Source organism: Lycorma delicatula, chromosome 4 (assembly GCF_047948215.1).
Source record: "Lycorma delicatula isolate Av1 chromosome 4, ASM4794821v1, whole genome shotgun sequence".
In the NCBI taxonomy this organism is placed as follows: Eukaryota; Metazoa; Arthropoda; class Insecta; order Hemiptera; family Fulgoridae; genus Lycorma; species Lycorma delicatula.
In genome coordinates, this window is record NC_134458.1 from 162,832,626 (window position 1) to 162,855,714 (window position 23,089).

Sequence of the window (23,089 nt, forward strand, 5' to 3'; positions counted from 1 at the left end):
ATATATTAATTTTACATGTTTAAACTATTTTAACGTTAATAACGTTAATTGTATGGCAACAACTTTTCAACAATTAAATATAGAAAAATAAAATTTAGTATAGTAAATGCTTCCATCTCAAAACGACCTATTTTTCTTATGAGACCACCACAGCACCAAGCTTCTATAGGAATACCTCAAACATTTTAAATGAAAAGGGTCAAGGCAGTTATTATAAAAAAAATAATGTCGATCGCTTTTGAAACCTAGTTGCATAAAATATCAAATGTCCGCCAGTTTTGTTTGGGTCGTCGTAGTCAGAAGATTTTTACGTCAAAAATTTTGTTTTTTAATGTCTTTTTAAAACGATTTATCACTACTATCTTGTTCCATCTCGGGTACTTAAACAGTGATGGTTTCTCTAACAAAAAATAGATCGTTTCGAGGTAGAAGAATTTGCTAAATTTAATTTTTGTACGCTTAACTGTTGAAAAATTATTTTAGGGTTCCAGTACTTTATTAATACTGTATATATAAAAACGACTTTAGTTACTTTAAAACCGTAGTAGAAACTTTATTAATTTAGTATCATTTTAAATATGCTTCATTGTTAAAACTTTTATTCGTGTAAAGTAATTTCTGTTTTTCTTCGTAACTGATCTTCATCATTACTTCTTTTAATTCACTTTAGCAACACTATGAATCTCACTAGGTTGATATCAGATCTGTTTTTGTTTCTTTAATTTATTATATGACGGTAGCTTCTTTAAAAGGATGCCCTTCAACATTTGCGTGGATGGGCGTATCGGGTGAGTGTACTTATTTTTTTAACTAAAAAACGAATGTAAAGGATACAAATATATATATAATTTGATATCACGAAACGAATATTTTTCCCTATATATATTTAGGGAATGATTATTTATTGAATTTTTTTATCTGCATTAACTAGTTATTATTTTGTAATTTATATGTAATTATAATATTAGGTATGCTTCTACTTGTTTTTTTAATATTATTGCTGATTATTATCAAACCTAAAATTTTTATTTTAATAAAGTAATAATTATATATATACTTTTTAACTGATTGGTTTCATTACAAAATCGTTGTTTTTAATGCATAATTTATGAGCATATATTATTCGGTAAAACAGTATTTAAATGCCATTAATTACATTTCTATTACATCTATAAATTTTATAAAAAGACTTTATTTTTTTTTTATCTTTACAGTTTTTTTATTACGTTTTATTTTATCCATTATTAAGTTAATTTTAAAATTATTTTCCTTGATTACTCAATAATTTTATTATCAATTCTTTTAATTTTAATTATTAATTAATTAAAATAGTTTTATTAATTGCTCAATAATTTATTATTATATTTTTTTATTACTCAAGTTAATTTTAAAATTATTATTTTTTGTTACTCAATAATTTAATTATCAATTCTTTTAATTTTATTTATTAATTAATTAAAATAGTTTTATTAATTGCTCAATAATTTATTATTATATTTATTACTCAAGTTCATTTTAAAATTATTATTTTTGTTTTTTATTAAACAATTATAAATTTTTTATGTCTGAAATAATTATTTTCTCTCGATTACTTGATTTTTGTTTTTACATTTTACTTTTTTATTACTATTGTTAGAATTTATACGTTAATATTAAGAGCTATCTGAATAAAATTTTACGATTCTTTATTTTTCGATAATGATTAACCGTATAAAACTATTTTTCTACGTAAAGAAAACACTAAGATAAAATATCTTCAGATTTATAACTCGTGACCGGTACTGACATCATCTAAGCCGTAGGCTACTTAGGTAGTTTCCTTTGTTTTCATTTTCGATAAACTAATTTATTTATTATTTTGTTTCTACCCATAAAATTGTTTGTCTTAAAAATTTCTTAAACCCGAATAATACTGTAATTTTTATTATTGTAACGCCAGAATATATATATTTTTTGTGATATGTAAAACACCCGAAATTGTGTTTATGTGCGCGCGCATTTGCCCTCGACTCGTGATTAATTAATGAATTTTGATGCGTGGAGGGATGTCAAGGAGAGAAAACAAAGGATAAAGGGAAGATAGTGAAGAAGATTAGTATGATCGATGACTAGGTATTTACGAATTACAGCACAACGGAGAGAGTTTGAATGGAGGGAATTTATCTGCTAACACGATATGGGGTGAAGCGTGCTGAGCAGGAGAGATGTTGATCAGTAATTAATTTACTTTCCCCGTATAATTGATCAGTATTTTTCAGCAAATACTATTTTCACCTAGAAATGTAACTATTTTAGGGCCGGCTGTAAACCACACTCGGAATTTACTTAGTCTTGTTCTATCTTAAGCCGACCGGTTCTGAAAATAGTGCCGTTAATTGTACCCGACGATTTGAATTCTTTGATTTTATGCAAAGTGGTAAACGTCTATACATTTATTTCATCCAACATAATCATAATAGTAATAATAATAACAACAACAAAATGTTTATTCAAAATGAAGATAATTACAAAAAAATACATAAATAACATTTTATAGACACGACCATGAAGTGGTCGTCTGTCGGATTGAGTTCTAACATTTAAAAAGTCTACTATAAACAAACACAAGATTATAATAATCTAATGATTACATCTATATTTATATGAAAGGACGCAAAGTAATTAATAATCTAATTCCCAGAAGTAGACCAAATCTGCTACCATTAACGACTAAATGAAGATAAACTAAAGCTAGACATAATAAAAAACAAAAATATTAATCAGTATAGTACAACACGTACAAGATAACCATCAATCCGCACCCAGTGTAATGAACATGATCTAATGAAATGTATTTTGATTATGACCTCACCTTTAAATTATGTTTCAGTGCAGTGGTATATACTCAGAGATATACTTCATCCCAAATTCGAAGCATCTGGATAGCACACCCACACATACACACACTTCCTTATTTGACTCTAAGTATTAAATTCAGCAACTAAACTACATCTGTAAGACCAAGCACACCTAATCAATCCTATCAGCCTTTTCCCATCCCTTCCATTAAGTAGATTAATTGTCTGTTCCCCTGTTAATACATTGTTGCCCAGTTTAGAATTTCTTATATGCGCTAATATCGGGCACCTTCCGATGAAATGTGATATGACTTCTTCTTCCAGCCTATTGCATAATGTGCATAGTCACTGCCCGCCTTCCCTACCCGGACTTTTATTTGATCTCCATAGTGCACCCCGCGTTCTAAATATTACCAACATTTCGCTCCTGTTAAATTAACCAGTAAAATTAATTCCGATCTTCAAGTGCATGATCCAGACGATGGTAAATATTGTAAAATAACGATTTTTCCGCACGCGCGATCCATTTCTCCTTTAACTCCTTCATGCATTCACTCACACCAATCAGCTGTACGTTCCAATCACACGCGCCATCCACACCCACGCTAAACTCACAGCCATACCTTTCCGTCATTGACTTCCACACCCTATACCATCAGATATTGTGGTCGATAACTTTAACAGTACGTTTACGCGGCCAACGATCTTCTTTTAATTTTAATATCTTTATAATATATTTATAATTCGTACTAAAAGTAAAGTAAAATGAAATAAATTAATCTTATCAGTTTCCAAGTATATTACATAATTAGCAGTGGACTGCGACAAACAGAATAATTTTTTAATAAAAAACCTTAACAAAACCTCTAATTCATCGTACATATAATAAATCCAAACCTGTCCTCTGTATGTTACCACCGCCCTCGGTAACGCTTCAAAAATGCCCCATTTACTTTTCACCGGTATTTCATTGTTAGCCAAAAAACTGTTGCACATATTATTCAAACCAAATTTGGCTACTGATTTGCGCTCTCCAAAAGGTAGCAAAGAAGTGAAAGTAACGTTCAAGTATTTATATCTATTGGCCACTTCGATTTGCTCATTTCCCCAAAATCATCTTTCATGTCTCGCTAACCGACTCCCTCTTCTGAAAACCATCATCTTTGTTTTCTCCATATTAATTATTAATCCCCATTGTTCACAGTATTTTTTAGACTGTTTTAATCATTATCTGAAGCCCTTTTGGCGAGGACGCCACTAGCGTCAGATCATCAGCAAACAACAATCCTTTAATATTAAGATCATCGATCCAAACGCCCTCCCCGATGCAATCCATAACATTATTGACAAATAATAAGAACAAAGCAGGTGAGAATAAGCATCCCTGTTTTAAGCTGCTAAATGAACCCGGTCTCTAAAATATTATTAAAAAATTTAACAAATATTTTACTGAAAGCCTTCGGTGTAGCTTTGTAAAATTCAAAGGGAACCCCCAACTGTACCTGGGGCTTTATTTCCTTCTGTTTTCTGTAAGACAGCATTTAATTATACCTCATCGACTGGAGAGTCAAAAGTTTCGTCCGTCCAAAACGGTAACGCATATGCGACTGGAACAGCCCCCCTTCCCACAGATAACAAACAATGAAAATGCTGCACCCATTCGCTCGCTGTAATAATAATAAATACAAACTACAAAATACAGCATACAAAATACAAATGAAATCGAACATATATAAATCGGCTCCTGATTGACCCATAGCATCACATTAGCCGTCTTTAAAACGTACGGTGTCTGTCCCGCCTTTCCTTCGACACTTCTCTGCTCTTATCCTGAGCTTTATTGTGTGTTTACACAATTGACAATAATACACGAGATACAAAAATACAAACTACAAAATACAGCATATAAAATACAAATGAGCTCGACTACGTGTAAAATGGCTCCTGGTTGACCTGTTGCATTACATCAGCCGTCCCAAATCCGCGCTTCCCTTTCCGTTGACCGAAGGACTCTTGTGACCCAAGTTGCAACAGCTTCCCATTCTTTTTTCCTCTGTAGCAAATGACCCACCAGAATCTCCGGGATCAGGTGACTGAGTCCTGAGTGTCTCCTGACCCCCCATCTATCGATGGCATTGGAAGAACGTATGCTCCGGTGAGTCATCTTCAGTTCAGTAAATACACGTTGGGAGTCATGTTCTTATTGCCCACCGCTTTAATAACTTCTCTTCGCATTGCCACAAACTTTCCCCTTTTTTCCCTAGTTTCCCAACAAAAGTCCTTGACTACTACCATGCTAGTTCCTTTTAACTTCTTTGTGTTTTTTAATATACACTCAATATCACTATCAAAAGGCAAATGCGCGATAATGGGAGTATTATCCTTTTTTTAACAAGTGTATGGGCTCGATTAATCATTACTTGCCGATCTATTTGTAACACGTCTCAACAGAAGTCCCTCACAATCACATAGCAATCCGCATCGGAATTAAATTTCAACCCTTTGAATACAAAATTATTACGGCGTGCCCGGTTTTTGTAATTTTCAAGCCGCTCACAATTTTGGCGTTTTCTTCCTTCAAAATCCGCGTTTCTTCATTCAACAATCTGTTTTCCTCCACGAGATCTCGAATCGAGCCGGTATACCCAAAATATATTCTTTTGTTGCCAGCTTGGCCGTTTTCATCGAAGAATTTCTTCATCAGTGCGTCCATGCCTTGAAGCAGATCTACATTTTCAAATCCAGGGATCAGGTTTGCTGCTTGGTCCTCTTCGTCAGGGAATTAACTGAAAGATCCCGTTTTCCTTTTTGAGACTGCGGCGTTACAAATTTATCCATAATGTAAACAAAAGTTGCAGACCACTCGGAACATAATTTAAAATAATATTTTATTTAACGATTTATAAAAAAATTTAAAAAAACTGATTTGACACGGGGAGTGTATCAGATTTAATAAAATACACAGAAGATATTAATTATAAGTAAAATACAGTTAGTTATAACAACACATGTATCAGCAAACAACGCTGATAAACTAGCGCACAGCAGTACGTCCTTACTCAACCAAGGCTAGAACTCATCATAATAGCAAAATTAATATTAAAATATTAATAATTAAAATCAACCTCTTTTTACAATATAATATTAAAACGGTGTAATAAATAGAATGCTTTCAACTATTTACGTTTATTCAGAGCTAAATAAAGAAAGAGAGAAAACATTTTTTTTAATGAAATACGATAATGATTTTAATTAAAAAATCTTATGTAAACCTATAAACTTTGTGCGTTATCGAGAAGTAAAATTTAAAAAGAAATGGAAAATATATTTTTATCTTTAATTGCCCGATTACTGATGCCAAGCACGCTTGACATACTTGCCAACTCTTTCCAAAGAATCGTAATAGTAAATCAATAATATTGCGTAATATATCTCGCTATGTTATAAACAAATTATAAACAAAAAGCTCTGTTGTCTTTATTCCATAAAGACAACAGAGCTTTTTGCAAACAGCAATAAGTTTGTTCTTGAAGCGTTTCCATAGAAACAACATATTTTCCGCTGTGGGGGTATCCATTCGTTCGGTATCTTCTTTGCTGTCGTACTGTTTGTTACTTTGTGTATGGGTGTGTGTGACTGTGTGAGCGAGTATGTTGTATTACTTTTGTGAAAACATCGTACTGGGTTTTGTTTACGAAAATTATCGGCGGCGTTACAATTTTTAAATTGTCTGTCGTTAACGGATTGTTTCTTTAGATTACAATAAGTTTAACGTAGGATAGTATTATTATAATTCTACTTTATTATCGTGGAAGGTAAACGTAGTAGGATATACAAGAAAAAAATTGGGGAAGGTAACTTATCCATAGCCAGACGAGAGAAGTCGTGTAATGTTTTTAACTTGACAAAGGAGGCTTGAGGTGTACCGATCCTTTTTAAAGAAGTTCAGGAACGTATCGCTCAAGCTACGGGAATTTCACTCAGTAGTGTTTAAAAACTTTTTATCGAAGCAAAAACTAATTACTATAATGGCTTAAGCACTCCTAAAAAAAAAATCGTAATACTAAAAGGAATAAAACGTTCGTGGATAAATTTGATAAGTGTTATTCGTGAAACGATTTAAAAGTGAACGAGGTATTCTTTGATGGCTTCTACCGGTCATAAAAGAGATCAATTTTCAAGGAAGTCTTTGGTCTTACAGGGCATTATCAAAGAAATGGGGTTCAAATGGGAAAAAAAACTATACATAACAGAAAAATTAGAAAATCGGGAACTGAGGCTACGTTTTTGTAAGGAGCTATTAAAGAGTACCGTCACAAAACAGACCTATAATTTACAAGGAAGAATCGTATGTAAATATCAGTCATACTAAACCAATATCGTGGAGAAACGGCTCTGATCGCAACCTTGCTGCTGCGATTTCTAAAGACAAGCGTGCTTGCATTGTTCATACCGGTTCAAAAAATGGTTTTGTCAAAAACGCGCTTCTTATATTTAAATCCGGTACCAAAACAGGAGATTACCATGATGATATAAATTCTTTTAATTACGAGCGGTGAATAAAACAATTCATAATCTTCCATCTAGCTGTCATCGTCATAGATAATGCTTCATACCTAATGTGCACCTGAACCGTATTTCGAATTCGAAACGCGAAAGCAGACATGATCGATTGGCTTATACAAAATAACGTATTATTTATGTTTCATTATTTAAAATCGATTCAGTTATAGACGAGAAAGGTCGCAGTGATTTGAGATTGTCTCCTTAATCTCCAGAATTTGAAAAAAATTGGGGGGTTTTAAAAGTTATCACGAAAAAAATATTAATTTTAAACTATTGCATTAATTGAAGAACGAGAAAATTCAATTACGAATGCCGAATGGAATCAAGGTGCGACCATTTCAAGAAAATAGTTTTATTTATCTCGGGAACTTTTTATAGATAATGTCATTGAAAATGTCATTATTAACATAAATGGCGATAGCTTTGATGAGTTATGATTTGATTTGTAAGTAGCACTTCAGATCAATGCTTGTACGTATGCTGATCTCTATGTAACTGGATAGGGGATTCCATGTATTGGAATTGGTAAAATTTTAAGCATAAACTAGCGCCACTAAATGAGTGGTAGACCGGTAGAATTAAATAAAATGAAATGACGCATGCGCAGAAGTAAGTGTAAGAGTAGGGATAAAACCACGTTTTAAACCGATGCAGTAGAACTGATTTTGTACTTTGTTCGCTGATCTCTTAACTATTTTCTACAACTGTTCATAAATTTTTGCTTGTATTGCGAAAATGACCGTTCTTTTGGTTATCTGAATTTTTTCCTGTTTAGTCTCCAGGAATCACCGTCAGGTATTACTTCAGAGGATGATATATATGAGTCTGTAAGTGAAGTGCAGTCTCAGGTCGACCATTTCTGAGATTGTGGTTAATTGAAACCCAACCACCAAAGAACACCGGTATCCACCACCAAGTATTCAAATCCGTATAAAAGTAACTGCCTTTACTAGGATTTGAACTTTGGAATTCTCGACTTCGAAATCTGCTGATTTGCGAAGACACGTTCACCACTAGACCAAACCCGGTGGTTTGGTTATCTGACTTGAGTAAAATAAACATCCCTACATCACGATTATAGTCGCGCAAGCGTACTATACTATTTTATTTAGTTCCCAGCCGCTCATTCTGCGGCGCTGGAGTATGCTTCAATATTGAACACTTAATTGTATTTTACGCCATAATGATCCCCTATCTAGTTATATAGACATCAGTGTACGAAGTACAGTATAGTAATTCCCGCGCCACTTCCCCGCCACTGTTCTTTCATCCTTCTCCTACGTCAATCACTTCCCCTTCAAACTTCTTGTGGTTTGCAGCAAGCTCTCTACTTACTAAGTGGTAATAATTTATTTATATACATATAAATATTTATATATGTATATATATATTTAATTATAAATAGAAACAATAATATACCTTAGAAACTAGTTTATGAAACACAATTATCATCTTAGTTATCATCACAGTTCATTTAGTTAACATTCTAGTCATTATGTAGCATTTCCCCGATCCAAGACATAGAGCTTTTTCAGCCGTCTAACTCTTCGCTATTGTCTAAAAAATTCACTATAAGGTTGTACACATGTATTTCGTGCCACTCGTTGGGTTTCTTCACGAACGTACGGGATCCCCAGCTAGTCGTGAATTTCATTGTTTCTCACAAATCACGACGCTTCCGTTGTGTCTGAGGATTTTGTTCTGTAATCGTTGGATGACCTCAATATTGCTGTTACATGTTTACTTCATAGTTAAATGCCGTTGTTGCATATCAGTTGCAAGATTATCTTATACTGCAATACTTTGAGACAACTGAGATCCACGGCCAATCAACCAGTACGTCTATTTGAATCTATTGTTTAGTTGCTTTCTTTTTTCTTTTATGGACCTTTCCACGTCATCCGACGGCGCAGGTGTAAACCTAACTACCGTACATTCTTCGTATGTGGGATATAAACACCATCCAGGTGGATTTCATGGTAGTCTCCTCTCCTCATTGTAAATCTCACATGATTTGACTTAGCGGGATTGACTTCCATTTATATGGCCTCACGATGATAAGTTCAAATGCAGATTGCAGTTTATCCGATGCTATAGTTGCATCATCGTCAAATTGTTTCTCAAGCTCAGTATCTCATGCGGTTGGAAGACCTTGCTTAGGTATGAAATGAGATCTTTTGCTATGGAAAACGTCTTTATTGACTAAGTCTGAGTCATACAAGGATCAGTTTTGAATCCTATTTTATACTTAATCTTCACTGCTGATCTTCCCCGTCCGGACTACGTCACAGTCGCATCGTTGCGGATGACACGCTCTCTTAGCGGTTGGCAGAACCGCTAAGAAAAACTAAAGCAAAAAAAAACTAAAAATATAGTTTTTTTTAACTTTTTTCATTATTTCTCCACTATATAAGAATAAATAACCAGTGCTAGGTAAGTACAACAACTTTATTGTCAGCTTTTTAAACTTACTTTAATTTTTCTATGTTCACTACTCGAAAAGTTAAAGTGTTCCCATACTTTATGAGTATCAGGTATACGTGTACTATATTTAACATAAAAGGATACACTTCATTTTAACGTTAACATGTCAATATATTCGTAAAAAGATCAATAATAGACGAACCAAGATTTATACCGTAACATGAAAAGAGCCTCAAGTTTATTTTCAATGGAAAAAATTCGTGGAAAAATTTGGACACCTAGCAGCGTGTCTATCCTTTTCTGGCGGCATCCATATGTGTCCTAATTAATTATTTAATTCTTTTGTTGTAATAATTTATTAACTTTAAACGTTTTCTGATTTTCTATCCCAGCGATTCGAAATTGTCGCTTCATTAAACGAGCTCTCATCATTTGAGTTTGTCTTGTTACCAATTCTGAACTACAACAGCCGAAGTGACAAAGTTTTATTCATTTTAACCGAAGATCTACGATCGTCTTAACTGAGGCGTCTAAAAAATTTCATTACTAACTGTAGAATGTTATTTTTTTCAAACTGCCCTGATTTTTACCTTTCAAGCTATAAACGTGATGCTCTAACTCGGTATTTCCCAATGTAATAAAATATGCCATTTCGGTTAGATATCATAGTAATTCTTACTTTACACTTTAGTTTCAATTAATGTAAGATGACAGTTTTTAGCTACTTAACAGTTTCTCTATTTGTTTACCTTCGCCTTCCGAGAAATATATTAAAAAATTTGCCTATATTTTTATTTATGACTATGGTGCAACTTTATGAAATTTTACAAAATTTTACGATGGAATTACAAAATATACCCGAATTTTATGTTATTACCAGATTTTATGACTGTTGATTATTTGAGTAAATGAATAAACCTTTATTTCCCTTGTACAAAATATGACATAAAAAGAATTACAATGTATAATTATCAAACATAACACCTGCAAAGGATAACCTATGCGTAGGTGTGAGTCACTTTATAACACTTTTAAAACGGGGATATCAAAATTAAAACTATTTTTAAAATAAATACTACTAACTAAAAGTTCCTACATAAATAAATAAAAGTTTTATAAACAAACACTTATTTTTAAAGATTGAGATCAATTAAAATTTAAACTTATTTTCTTAAAAAAACGAAGAAAGAATAAAAAAATTGAACATAGTACTATAATAAATGAACACCCGCACCCATGAATTAAAATGAAATATTCTACATTTAGTTAAATTTATTTGAAAAACACCTAACGGCAAAACATTTATTTATTAATTCTTTAACAGTCTATGTATGGAGAAATTTTTTTTAAGCGTGTGTTTTTAAACTATCAATACCAGGAACTGAATTATTTTTGTGAAGAGTAATTATATTGATTATTTCGTTTTTATTTGATGGAAATAGAAAAGAAGAACCGTGAGTTTCCATACCCGCATCTGGTTGATAGTCATTCATAACCGACATATTTACATTTAACAATTTTTCCGTATGTTCCCTTACCTACTTGAACAAAATGGACATTTAAAATTTCAGGGTTTATTTCTGGAATAATTTTTGTTAGTCGTGGTTTACAGTTTTTAATTAGTTCGCCCAAAGGATTTCTGTATTTTTTATATTTAGATTTTAAATTGGTGTTGAAAGGTTATTTGAGGAGTTTTTTGTATGATTTATCACGATTTCCTATAGACGTGACTAAGCCGACAGTTATCCAGTTTTTTAAAGGTCTATATTTGTGTGTTATTGTTTTTTACGCGTTACATTTTTTATGTGATCGGTCAGTTTATTCAAGAAAGAATTTAGCATATCATCAACACCTGTGCATGACCCGACAACATTCTCCCAGTTTTCTACTTTAAGATTTTACACTAAAATATCATAATCTACTTCTTCATTAAATGACTGCTCTTTAGTACTGTTATTTACCTTATTTTCCACATTCAGAGGTGGTGGGCAGTGGAAAAATAATCGGAGTTTTAAGAAATGATCCGATATTTTCAGAAAAAATTAGTATTCTTAATGTATATATGATCGATACAAAATTCGGGTTTTTTCTTTTGCCCTTGAGGGTTTATTTATATATGACTGGAAGCAATTTGATAATAATATACCGAAATATTCATAGACTTTGTATATGTTTCCGTTTAAATGGATGTTCATATCCCCGATTAAGACAGTGTTATCATTTTTCCTAAACCTATGTAAACTCATTCAAACTGTTAAGGAATGTATCCACAGCTGCAGATGGTGATCTACTCGTATAAACAGCAATGAGAGTAATCTTTGTGGAATCTTGTGGATTCTCAATACACAAAATTAATGAATTTGGTTCGAGTAATTCAAAATGAATTCTTTTAACCTTTAATATTTCATTTAAAAACACAGAAATACCGTTAAATTTGTTACAGATACCAAGCTTATCATACACTAAGTATCCGTTTAGATTATAATTAAATCAGTCATGATCAGTTAGTTACCCAAGTTCGGTTAAAATAATTACATCATACCTAATATTGTAATTTTGAAGTACATAGGCTGTCATCAAAATTTCTATTTAAGCTACCTATGTTCATTTGTAATATATTACAGATTTTCCAACACTATTAGAATAATTTTGCTGATTAAAGCTAAAGATACCATCGACCTAAATCGTATCATAAATTTTATAAGAAATTTCATTATCAAAATTATTTATAAGAACCGTAACAATAAAAGTAAAGAGAAAGAAAGAGAAATAAAATAATCTATTATATCAAATCAAGAAATAAACGCGCAGATGTTTCCCGTCATGTTCATGAAGTACTCAGTCATATCATTATAAGAGTAAAAATAAAAATATTGTTAATAATAACAAATATTAAAACTGTTACACCAATACTATCACTTAACATTCCACTTTATAATTTATATAATTGAGATAAAGAATTAGCTAACCTAGTGGCTCAGATAAGGAGCTCTTAAAAACAGAAACTGCAATTATGTTTTTAAACGTGGCATATCCTATTTATAAGCTGAAATTGCAATTTAAATGAGAGTAATTAAAACGCATATTCAATTATATTGACAAGCATTTTTTATTAAAATTGCTTTCAAAAAATAACAATTGTATCTATATAGTTAGATAACAACAATAGTGATAGCGTATTCAACATAACAATACGATAATTAAAACAAAGCTTTCAATTGAAAAATTACACTTACATTAACGTGAAGGATGAATCTGATGTGTTTTAACGAGTTTATTAATATCAGGCTCGAATTTACTTAAAAACAGCGAAGTCGCCGCGTTCGGTAACATGCAGCCGATTTCTCTTTTTGGTTAGCAGCGTTGCTACAGCACGAAATCCACGTTCAAACAAATACGACGATGGGAATGCTATCAGAAATCGTTGAACAATCGACCATAATCCAGAGTAATAATTTTTTATCATAAAATATTGGTGCCCTTTAATCTTTTTTTACTAGTGTAGTAAGTATTTAATTTTAGTTTGAAATATCACGAAGACGTAATCTTTGCCTTTTTTTAATCAGCCATCACCTTCCTAGACTGTTTGAACGCCCCCAATTTTACTGTGAGCCTTCTACCGCCCCCTTCTGAAGGCCTCCAGAGCCCACAAGGGGGCGTTATTGCCCACTTTGAGAACGAATGGCTTAGCTAACAAACAAAAACCTGCAGATTTTCTTTTTTAAATATTCTTCTCACAAGAGCCGATCTCCATCTTTAGGCTGATCACAGAGTATAAAACAAATATATTGTCCCGGTATACAAAATCAATTCTGTCATTACAAAAATATCGCTTATTTTTCATCCGTTAAATTAATCTAAATTTGGTAATGCAACGTATCAGAGATTTACCTCTGTAATAGTTATTAGTGTTCTAGCGGTAATCTTTATTAAAAATAAAGTATATTTTTATTTTACGCAATCATAGGGGTATTATTTCTTTCTTAAAATTTATATTAAATAAATTTATTACATGTCTCCGTTGCTGAGAATGCGCTTTGTGAAACCCATCTGCACCATCTAACAGAGATAATTTATTGTTCTTTACTAAATTTATTGGTTTCGTTCAACGCCCTCGCAGGACCTTCCGCGGGCATAACCTGCTCAGTATTCCCTTTCGACCCATCCTGTGTGCCCTTTCCGACTCATTTCTATTGAAAGTAATGCTCTTTTTAAGGATATTAATTCCCAAAAATATTTTCTGATTTGCCTTAGTACTTTCAAACTTTACAACTAAACGTGTGTTGCAATTAACAGTATTCTGTTACACAGTCTTTAAGTTTGTCCAGTTTTTCACTTAGTAAAAGGTTTTCTTGTTCTAGTACACTATATTTATTTTTAAATACATTTTAAAATATTTTCGCTTTCTTAAATACAACCATTTGCAGTGCGCTTAATTTCCCGCATAACTGTAATATGCAAATGATCCCGAATTTTGTCGAGAGTAACATTTGACTTCGGCTTATTCAACATCACCGATCACTAACGTTAAAATATAAGAAACGATTTTTTTTTTTTTTTTAAGTGCAGTTCTAATAAACTTCTTTATTTTTCTGTTTAGCCTCCGGAACCACCGCAAGGTATTATTGCTTCGGAGGATGAATATAAATGAAGTGTATGTAGTCTTGTGTAGTCTCAGGTTGACCGTTCCTGAAATGTGTAGTTATCTGAAACCCAACCACCAAAGAACACTGGTATCCACGATCTAGCATTCAAATCTGTATGAAAGTAACTGCCTTTACTAGGATTTGAACCTTAGAATTAATTTAGTTCTAATAAACTGAGCTGATCAGAGCTCAGACCTTTCAAATAATTTGCATAAAAGATGGATACATGTAATTACTGAAAAAAAATCGTGCGAGAAACAGTATATAATTGAGTTCGCATCGTATTGATTCAGTACTTTATACGAACAAATCGATAACAGATATAAGAATAATTAATGACAATTCTCTCTTTATCACAGCAACTCCACGGTATTAAAACGTTTTATTTCTGATTTTCTCGTTTTTTGTTAATCCTTTTAAATTGTAAGCCTACACGATTTTGTCTTCGAATAAATAATTTTAATTACGCATTTGATATTTGAAAATCAACAATAATTATTGGAACAACTCGCAAAAGAATTATATATTACTATAAAAGCGGAACGTGCTGTGAGCTTTAAAGATTTCAATAATTTATGCGACCTAGTGACTGTAATAATTTAAGACTTAAATAATTTAAGAAAATGCCGATAAAAGTTTTGAAAATTATTATTTATTGTCGATTACTTTTTTTATTTTTGAAACTAAACGATATTTGCCGGTTTTTCTAACCTCTCTGAAAAAAGGTTATTTTACGATATCATAGATAATAAACAAATTTATAGACATACCGATCTGGAGAACGAACCGACTGTTACTGCGAAGAAAATGCAAAGACGAATATAAAAAATCAAAAAATCCTCGATTCCAAATGACTATCAGTTTGCTGCTTTCCATTCAAAGCCGCTTCAACAATACGTAATTAAAGAAAAATTGAAAGGGTTTTTAATCAGTTTTGTTATTTAATTTCAATTTTTAGTATTACTTCTTTATTTAAAATATAGATAGACCAATAAACGTGTGAGAGAAAGTCGTTCTTGTTCATACGGGTAAAAGTGAGAAAAGGAATGGTAAAATAAATTCCTGCTAGAAATAGAAAGTACTACTGAGACTGACGTAAGGTTCTTGGATGCGTGAAAATATGTTTTAATCATAAATTTTCTAAATAATTTTCCTACGAAATTACTTTAATGTCAGAATTACACGGTATATATATGCTAAGATATAGCATATGCATTGCACGGCACGGCATCTTCACCCTACAAAATCGTCACATTTCATATGGCTCTAAAAATCGTATGCTTGGCAATGATGACAAAAAAACCATTGTATTTGTACACAATGATTTCTTCGTTAAAAAAAAATCTTCTACTTAAGTTACCTAAAAAATGTTTACATCAGTACCGCCAGAGAGGACCTGACTATAAAATAAAAATAAGCTGTTATCAAATCAGTCTACTTCCAGAGTAAGAGTTCAACATAACATAAAAAAATGCATGCGGTCTGAACTGAAAATCTCCTTTTATTGTTTTGGTTATTATTTTAATTATTTTTTAACCATTTTCAAAAAAGAATGAAGTTCGCAATTCGATCCGAATTTGTGTTTATATCTTTTAGCAATGTTAACATATAATTAGTAACGGCTAATAATATTTAAACAGTTTTTTTTTTGTTTTTGTTTGGAAAGAAATCTAATTCTGGTCCGGTCCCATGTAAATTTCATCAAAATCGGTTCAGCACTTCTTTAGAAATTCAGCAAACACAAAACGATTATTATTTGTTGTTAGGTTCTGATCGTAGAGTTCGAAAGTTGTGTTTGTGTTGTAATAGTAGGAAGCGCTCGTAATAGCGATTTGTCAGTATGTGTTGTATTTAGTACTTTGTTAAGCTCCAAATCAATCAAAGCGAAGCGCTTTACTCGACTTAAGAGCAACATACGCTTCCGTAAAAACCTGTTTGCATTGATCGATTACAGCTTTATTCAGTGTAATGCTTACTTATTTGTGTGCCGTTTCGTCCAAGCTTAGAATTAATGCAACCATTCGACGTTAACGTCCCCAATCCTTTAGTGGTTTGAAAAGTCGCACGACAGGCGCAATTGTTGACCTCAGTTAGAATTACGTCATTTGATGTTTTTCCTCCATATGTGGCGGCTTCCCGAGGTTTTCAAATTGCAGTAGTATTATACATTCGATGTACACAAAATACCCGTTATTTTTAATTCGACTTCCAAAAGGAGGAGGTTATCTTCGATCAGTATACACTCGTACATTTTTTTTTTTTTTTTTGTTTATGTTTGTCCATTGGAAAAAAATAAAGGGCAAAAAGACGCAGTATTTTTTTGCCGATCATATTTTTTGCGTTAATTTTTCAAATTTATTTCTAAAATTTCCATCTAAAAATACTTTGAATTTCAGCCTTTGTCATTATGCTTTAGTGTAGTCCAATATTATGCAATTAATTTTGACGTTTAAAAAAAGTCTACCATTTTATTTATGAGGATAAAACTTACCATGGGATCACCAAAGAAATTCATCTGCAAAATTAAAAAACTAAGTCGTCGAAATCGACCCGTTTGATTAACGGGTCGTTTATATTAAACGACCCGTTTAATATATATATATATTTAAAAATATATACGGATCGAATTGAGAACAAAGTAAAAATATCAATTCGCGACTGGAAATAACTGAATTCTGTTTTTAGAAAACAACTTATTTGACCTGAATAGTAAGAGAATATTATTATTTAGCAGTTAAAATCCTAATTATTAAACATTTTTTTAAAGCGTTCTGTAAAGACATGAAGTTATGCTAAGTAAAACATGTCATTGTTTTAACAATTTTAATTGTACTCTATTTTATAGGTTAGCTCGGGGAATGAAACAAAACCACATTCGATTTTTTTTACCTTCCGTCTTCCATCCCTTAAAGCCAAATATATTAAAATATTCATTGTATTGTATTCTTTTATTATTTTATAACCTGTTTGTATTACTATTGCACACATATTTTAAATACATTTAAAAAATTATATGTGTATTTTTTATACAAATTGCATGTTTCTCATAGATATACGTATTCATATCGATTGGCAAAATCATTTATTTGATAACGGGTTTAGATAGTACATCTATAATGACAATCACATTATGTGCTTACATCGTCGCAATTTATTATTTATTACCGACCGTTTGATTGATTATACTTTTATTCTGTGAATAATAGATAAATAAAATAGATAAGCAACTGGTGAACAAGTTAATAAATTACTATACGTATATATTTTCGACATACCATCAATTTATTTTCTTTTATATTCCAGTTTTATTGAATAATCTTCAGTTACCGCTCTATTTTGTTTAAATTATTACATAAATTTCCTTGTACTCAGCTTAATCGTTAAAAAATAATAGATTTGTATTTGGTTATTTATTATTTACATTTATTTATTTGAATTATTTATTATTATAAGAACAAATGCTCTTTTTGAAAATGCATTCAAATTTTTATAAAAAGAATTAAAAAAACGCTGGCATCTAGGTTGTTCAACTTTCTCGGATTTTGAGTAGATTTTAAAAATTGAATCTTCGTCAGTGATAAAGTTGAAAATGATTCTTTATATATATATATATATACATATGCACATATATGTAGAATCAGTTACCAAATTATTTCCTTTCCCCCTGAATGACTCTGTATATTTACATACAGAGCTTGAAATAAGGAAAAAGATTCATATAAACCTTCTCCGAAAACGCTTTGTTATCGAGTTACTGCTAGCAAAACTTTCGCCGAATTTTAGTTCCTTCACTGAAATGAGGGCATATTGAAATTTTTTAGGCGTTATATAAGTTGCTCCTGAGTAGATCCTTATGATCTTTGACCTGAAAAATCGAATAAAACAGATCCCAGAACTGTATCTCCTTAGTTTTCATGATATCCAACGTAAAACAGAAAAATTCGGTGATGAAAAACACGGTTTTTTAAGGTTTGAAGTACAATAATTTTGTTAAATGCGTAAATTTTGATATCAAAACTTGTAGAAAATTTAATTTTGGGATGATGTAAAAAAATCTATGAAAACAATCTACTATTGTTATTAAAAAAAAATTGAAAAATGTTATGAATTTGTAATAATTAAAAACAACTGTTTTTACTGCAATAATTTAGACCTTAGAAAAATAAAAATACTTTTAATTTACTTTAGAAAACTCACTGTGGTTTATCCTGTATCAATTTATAATAAATTCCACCACTGACATTGACGCATTTTTCAACTAGTTTCCTTACATTTTCTGTCGCCAACCTAATATCTTTGTGTTCCTTGATGAGAGCAGTACCGTTGAGACTGCGAACCATCAGTTCATCATGTGTCAACTGTTTTTTTTTGTATATCTTCCATTTCATCCATCCCCATAAACAGTATACTACGTATAACAGTAATCTAAGGGAGTAAGGTCCGGTGATCTAGGTGGCCAATTTACCAACCCCTTACGTCCAGTCAATTTACCAGTAAATTTTTCATCTGAGAATTGTCTTACTTCATTCGTGCGATTTGTTGATGCTCCATCAAATTGATAATACATTTCATTTTTTTTTGGTCAGTGAGAAATTTTCAAGCACTGTAAGAAATTCATTGTTTAAAATTCCAGATAATTTCTCCCTGTGCACGTTGTTCTAGTATGAAAGGGTTTATTAACTGGTTGTCGATCATGCTCCACCAAACTTTCCCCGAAAATCGTTGCTGGAAATTTTATTCAACTACGGCATGCAGGTTTTCTTCAGACCATCTATGTGAATTTCATAGGTTGTTTTGCCATTATGGGTAAAAGTAGCTACGTCCAAAAATAATATGAACGGAATTAAGTGGTAATTATTAATAAACCGTTGACAAAACAGTCTTCTGGCACGGTCACTAAGTTGGAGGTGTTAAACTTTCTGAACATGATAAGGACGCAGTCCGCAAGCATGTAATGTCCTCCATACTGTACTTTACGTAATGTTGAGTCTTGTAGAAATTCTTCGCGTGCTCGTTGTAGACTAAATAATACCACTTGAAGAATGCTTTCCCTTTCATCACTATGTACCGGTTGACGTTCAGATGGAACATGAGCACTGGAAAGTGTACCATTTTCATGAAGATTATTAAAGGTTCTACAAAATAATTTACGGTTTAGAACTACTCCTCCAGGATAACTAAGTTGGTATTCTTCGACCGAGCTGGAGCACTTTCATCGCAAAACCGTACACAAAAATCATACCAGCAAATTTTGCATGAGTAAAGAGACGCGGCATTTTTCAAAACAAAGAATTCAAAACAGAATTTCATTTTTTTAAATCCAGATTCAATTGGAAAAATTTACGTACGCTTTCGAGTACGACAAACACAAAAAAAATTACATAATTTGATTCTGAAAGGTAATAATTAAACACAATCATAATTATGTCAAAAACAATAATAACAATAAAAACAAATATCACTAAACCGCCTAACGTTTATTCATACGTAATCACAATTTTATGACAACAATGTGTAGTATTCAAATTAATTTCGAAGCATACATTTAGTGTTGCCAACTTAATTTTTCAAAGGTCTAAATTTATTGTAGTAGAAACAGCTGTTTTTAGTAAAAAAAAAAACAGCTGCTTTTTTTAAACATTTAAGAAAGTTACTGTACCTCAAATCTAAAAAAACGTATTTTTCGTCACTAAATTTTTGTGTTTTACGTTGGATATCATGAAAAATATGGGAGATACAGTTCTGGGATATACTTTATTTGATTTTTCAGATCAAAAATCATAAGGAACCATCAAGTTTACCCCTTAAATTTCAGTATAACCTCATTTCACCGAGGGAACTGAAATCCGGGCGACGTTTTTCGCAAGCAGAACTTGATAATAAAGCGTTTTAGGACAAGGTTTATATGAACCTTTTTCCTTATTTCAAGCTCTAGAATCAGATGCCAGATTGTTTCCCTTTCCTCCAATGACTCTGTATATATATATATATATATATATATATATATATATGTGTGTATGTAAATAAATAAAGAATCATTTTCAACTTTATCACTGAGAGAAGAATTACATTTTTAAATTTACTCAAAATCCGAGAAAGTTGAACAACCTAGCTGCCAGTGTTTTGATAAAAAATTGAATACATTTTCAGAAAGAACATATTTGTTTTTATAATAAATAGTAATACAAATTTATTTATTTTTAACGAATAAACTGAGTACATGGAAGTTTATGTAATAATTTAAATAAAATAGGTTACAAAAGAGTATTCGATAAAACTGGAGCATAAAAGAAATTAAATTGATGTCGAATATAAGTATGTATAGTAATTTATTAACTTTTTTCCTGAATCACTCTTTATATATATATATATATATATATATATATATATTTAAATTAAAAGAAAGGATAATTTGGATGTTATATATAAAAAAGAATTAAAATATTATAGATTAATTTGGCAAACTTGTAAAACATTATGAAAATTAGCACGAATTCAATTATGCGTTGTTTTTTTTTTTATCTAATTAACTATGCGTTTTATTATTTATTTAATAAAGAAGACTACGAGGAGATTAACCACACAGTTTTAAGGTTTATCATACACTCAAAAACCTAATTTTGTTTATCCAGTTCTGTATCTTTAATGAGGAGGAGAACCTTCCGACACTAGTCAAAAATATCAATATCTCTCGAAAGACGCCCAAACATTTAGAAAACTTTCTTCTCAAAGGCTAATTTGTTTAGGATAATTGTATTCTGCAGTCTGAGGAAACCGAGTACATATTCTACATAGGACTTCTTCTCGAGTCAACTTCACAGATATCTCCGAAATGGTCTTTGACCAGTAATATATGATATTCCAAGGCGTGTGAATCGATGTTGATTAAATACGGTATTATTAACACCTTAAATTAAAAGCTTTTATGCTGTTAAATTATAAATTATTTAAAACAAATTGTTTTTAAATATAAATTAGGTATTTAAAAACTCAGTTTTATAAATACTCAACTAGAAAATTATTTATTTACGCAGCAACAATAAGGTTACGCCCACTTACAGTTACTGATGGACGATGATGAATTTTGTAGCGAGTGAAAAATGCCATGCCTGATCGGGAATCAAACGCAAGACCTCCGGATGAAAGGCAGAAACGCTACCACTCCGCCTTGCAGATCGGCGGAGTAAATAATAATAGCAATAATAAAAGATTCAAGTTAATTGTTTAAATTCGTTAAATAAATTAGAAGAATTTATAGAACTACTATTTTAAGGCGTGGGATATAATTTACCCTAACACTATGATGACTGTTGAAAAGAATCAAAAAAGTAAAGTGTAAAAATTATTCATTTTGAGTAAAAGGAGTGGTTAAAGCTGTATAGATATTAGATAGATAGTTCTTCGCGTAACATTTTCTCAGAAAGTTTACCTAACCGAAGGCGTTCAACGGTATTGTATTTTAGTTTGTTAGAAGTTCCGGCTTTAATCCATAACCGTTAGTCTTCATACCTTTTCCGGATTCCAGTCATGTTAAACAAAAAATCACAGAATACCACCCGGGATGAAAGCATTAATACTGAGGTAGGAAAAGTTTTAAATATTGAGGTAGGAAAAATTGAGGTGAAAAAACCTCACAAAAATTAAAGTTTTGATTTTTTCCTTCTAAATTTACTTCTTTCGACTTACTGCACACGGAACATTTTTCTTCATCAGATCCATCACCGCATCCATCTCTACCGGAACAAGCGACAGCAGAGGAACGGCAACGACCGTTGGCACAACGGAAAGGACAAAAGCCGGATGTAGTCGCCGGTAAAACTCCTGTACAAGCCGGACCTTCATCACTGGCATCCTGACATGTGATCACCGCGTTGCAAAACTCATATCCAGGTATACATTTACCGCTATCACATCTAAATGTTCCCACAGGACAACCTGTAAACAATAAAAATATATTATTTCGACCGCACAGTATTATTTTTATACATATCATTAAATATATCAGTTATGGTAATCTAAAATAAATAACCCTCAATTTCCTGACTACGTTAACATGTCTGTTTATATATATATATATATATATATATATATATATATATATGTGTGTATGTGTGTGTGTGTGTGTGTGTACGCTAGCAAATATATTAATAAACAGAGAATACATCAGTAATCTCTTCACCCGAGAATACATCACATTGATTGAAACTTCTTTTTTTTTCTATAAAAAAAAATATATATATATATTTATTAATTTAAGGAAGAGGACATTTTTAAAACCTGAACATTATTTAAACATTACCATTGACCTCGATGAAATTAAGCGTATTAGATTAAAACTGAAAAAATGTCAAGGCCGTAAAGGGAAGCCCACCCGGGATGTTTTGTATATTAGTCGTATTCTGTAAGATTAAATTATATAGATCAATAAAAGTTTTTCTCTGTAAAATTTATTAGTTTTATCGGTTTAGTGTATTTTATTATTCTACGTAAAAATTCATTTATATATGCTCTGAAACAAACATGTAAGTCTTTTGTCTTCCAGTTTTGTGTTCCGTCTTCTTCATTGAAGACATGGAATATTTTTTACAGCTATTTTGTTTAGTCGATTGAATCCGT

General features: G+C 31.5%; 1 protein-coding gene across 1 annotated transcript in view; it reads right to left on the minus strand.

Moving 5' to 3' along the window:
* LOC142322963 (uncharacterized) overlaps positions 1–23,089 on the minus strand; it is a 202,435-nt gene that overhangs the window by 18,381 nt on the left and 160,965 nt on the right. The window contains exon 7 of the mRNA XM_075362064.1: positions 22,160–22,408. Within this exon, the coding sequence (XP_075218179.1) occupies positions 22,160–22,408 (249 nt within the window). The remainder of the gene's footprint in view (positions 1–22,159; positions 22,409–23,089) is intronic.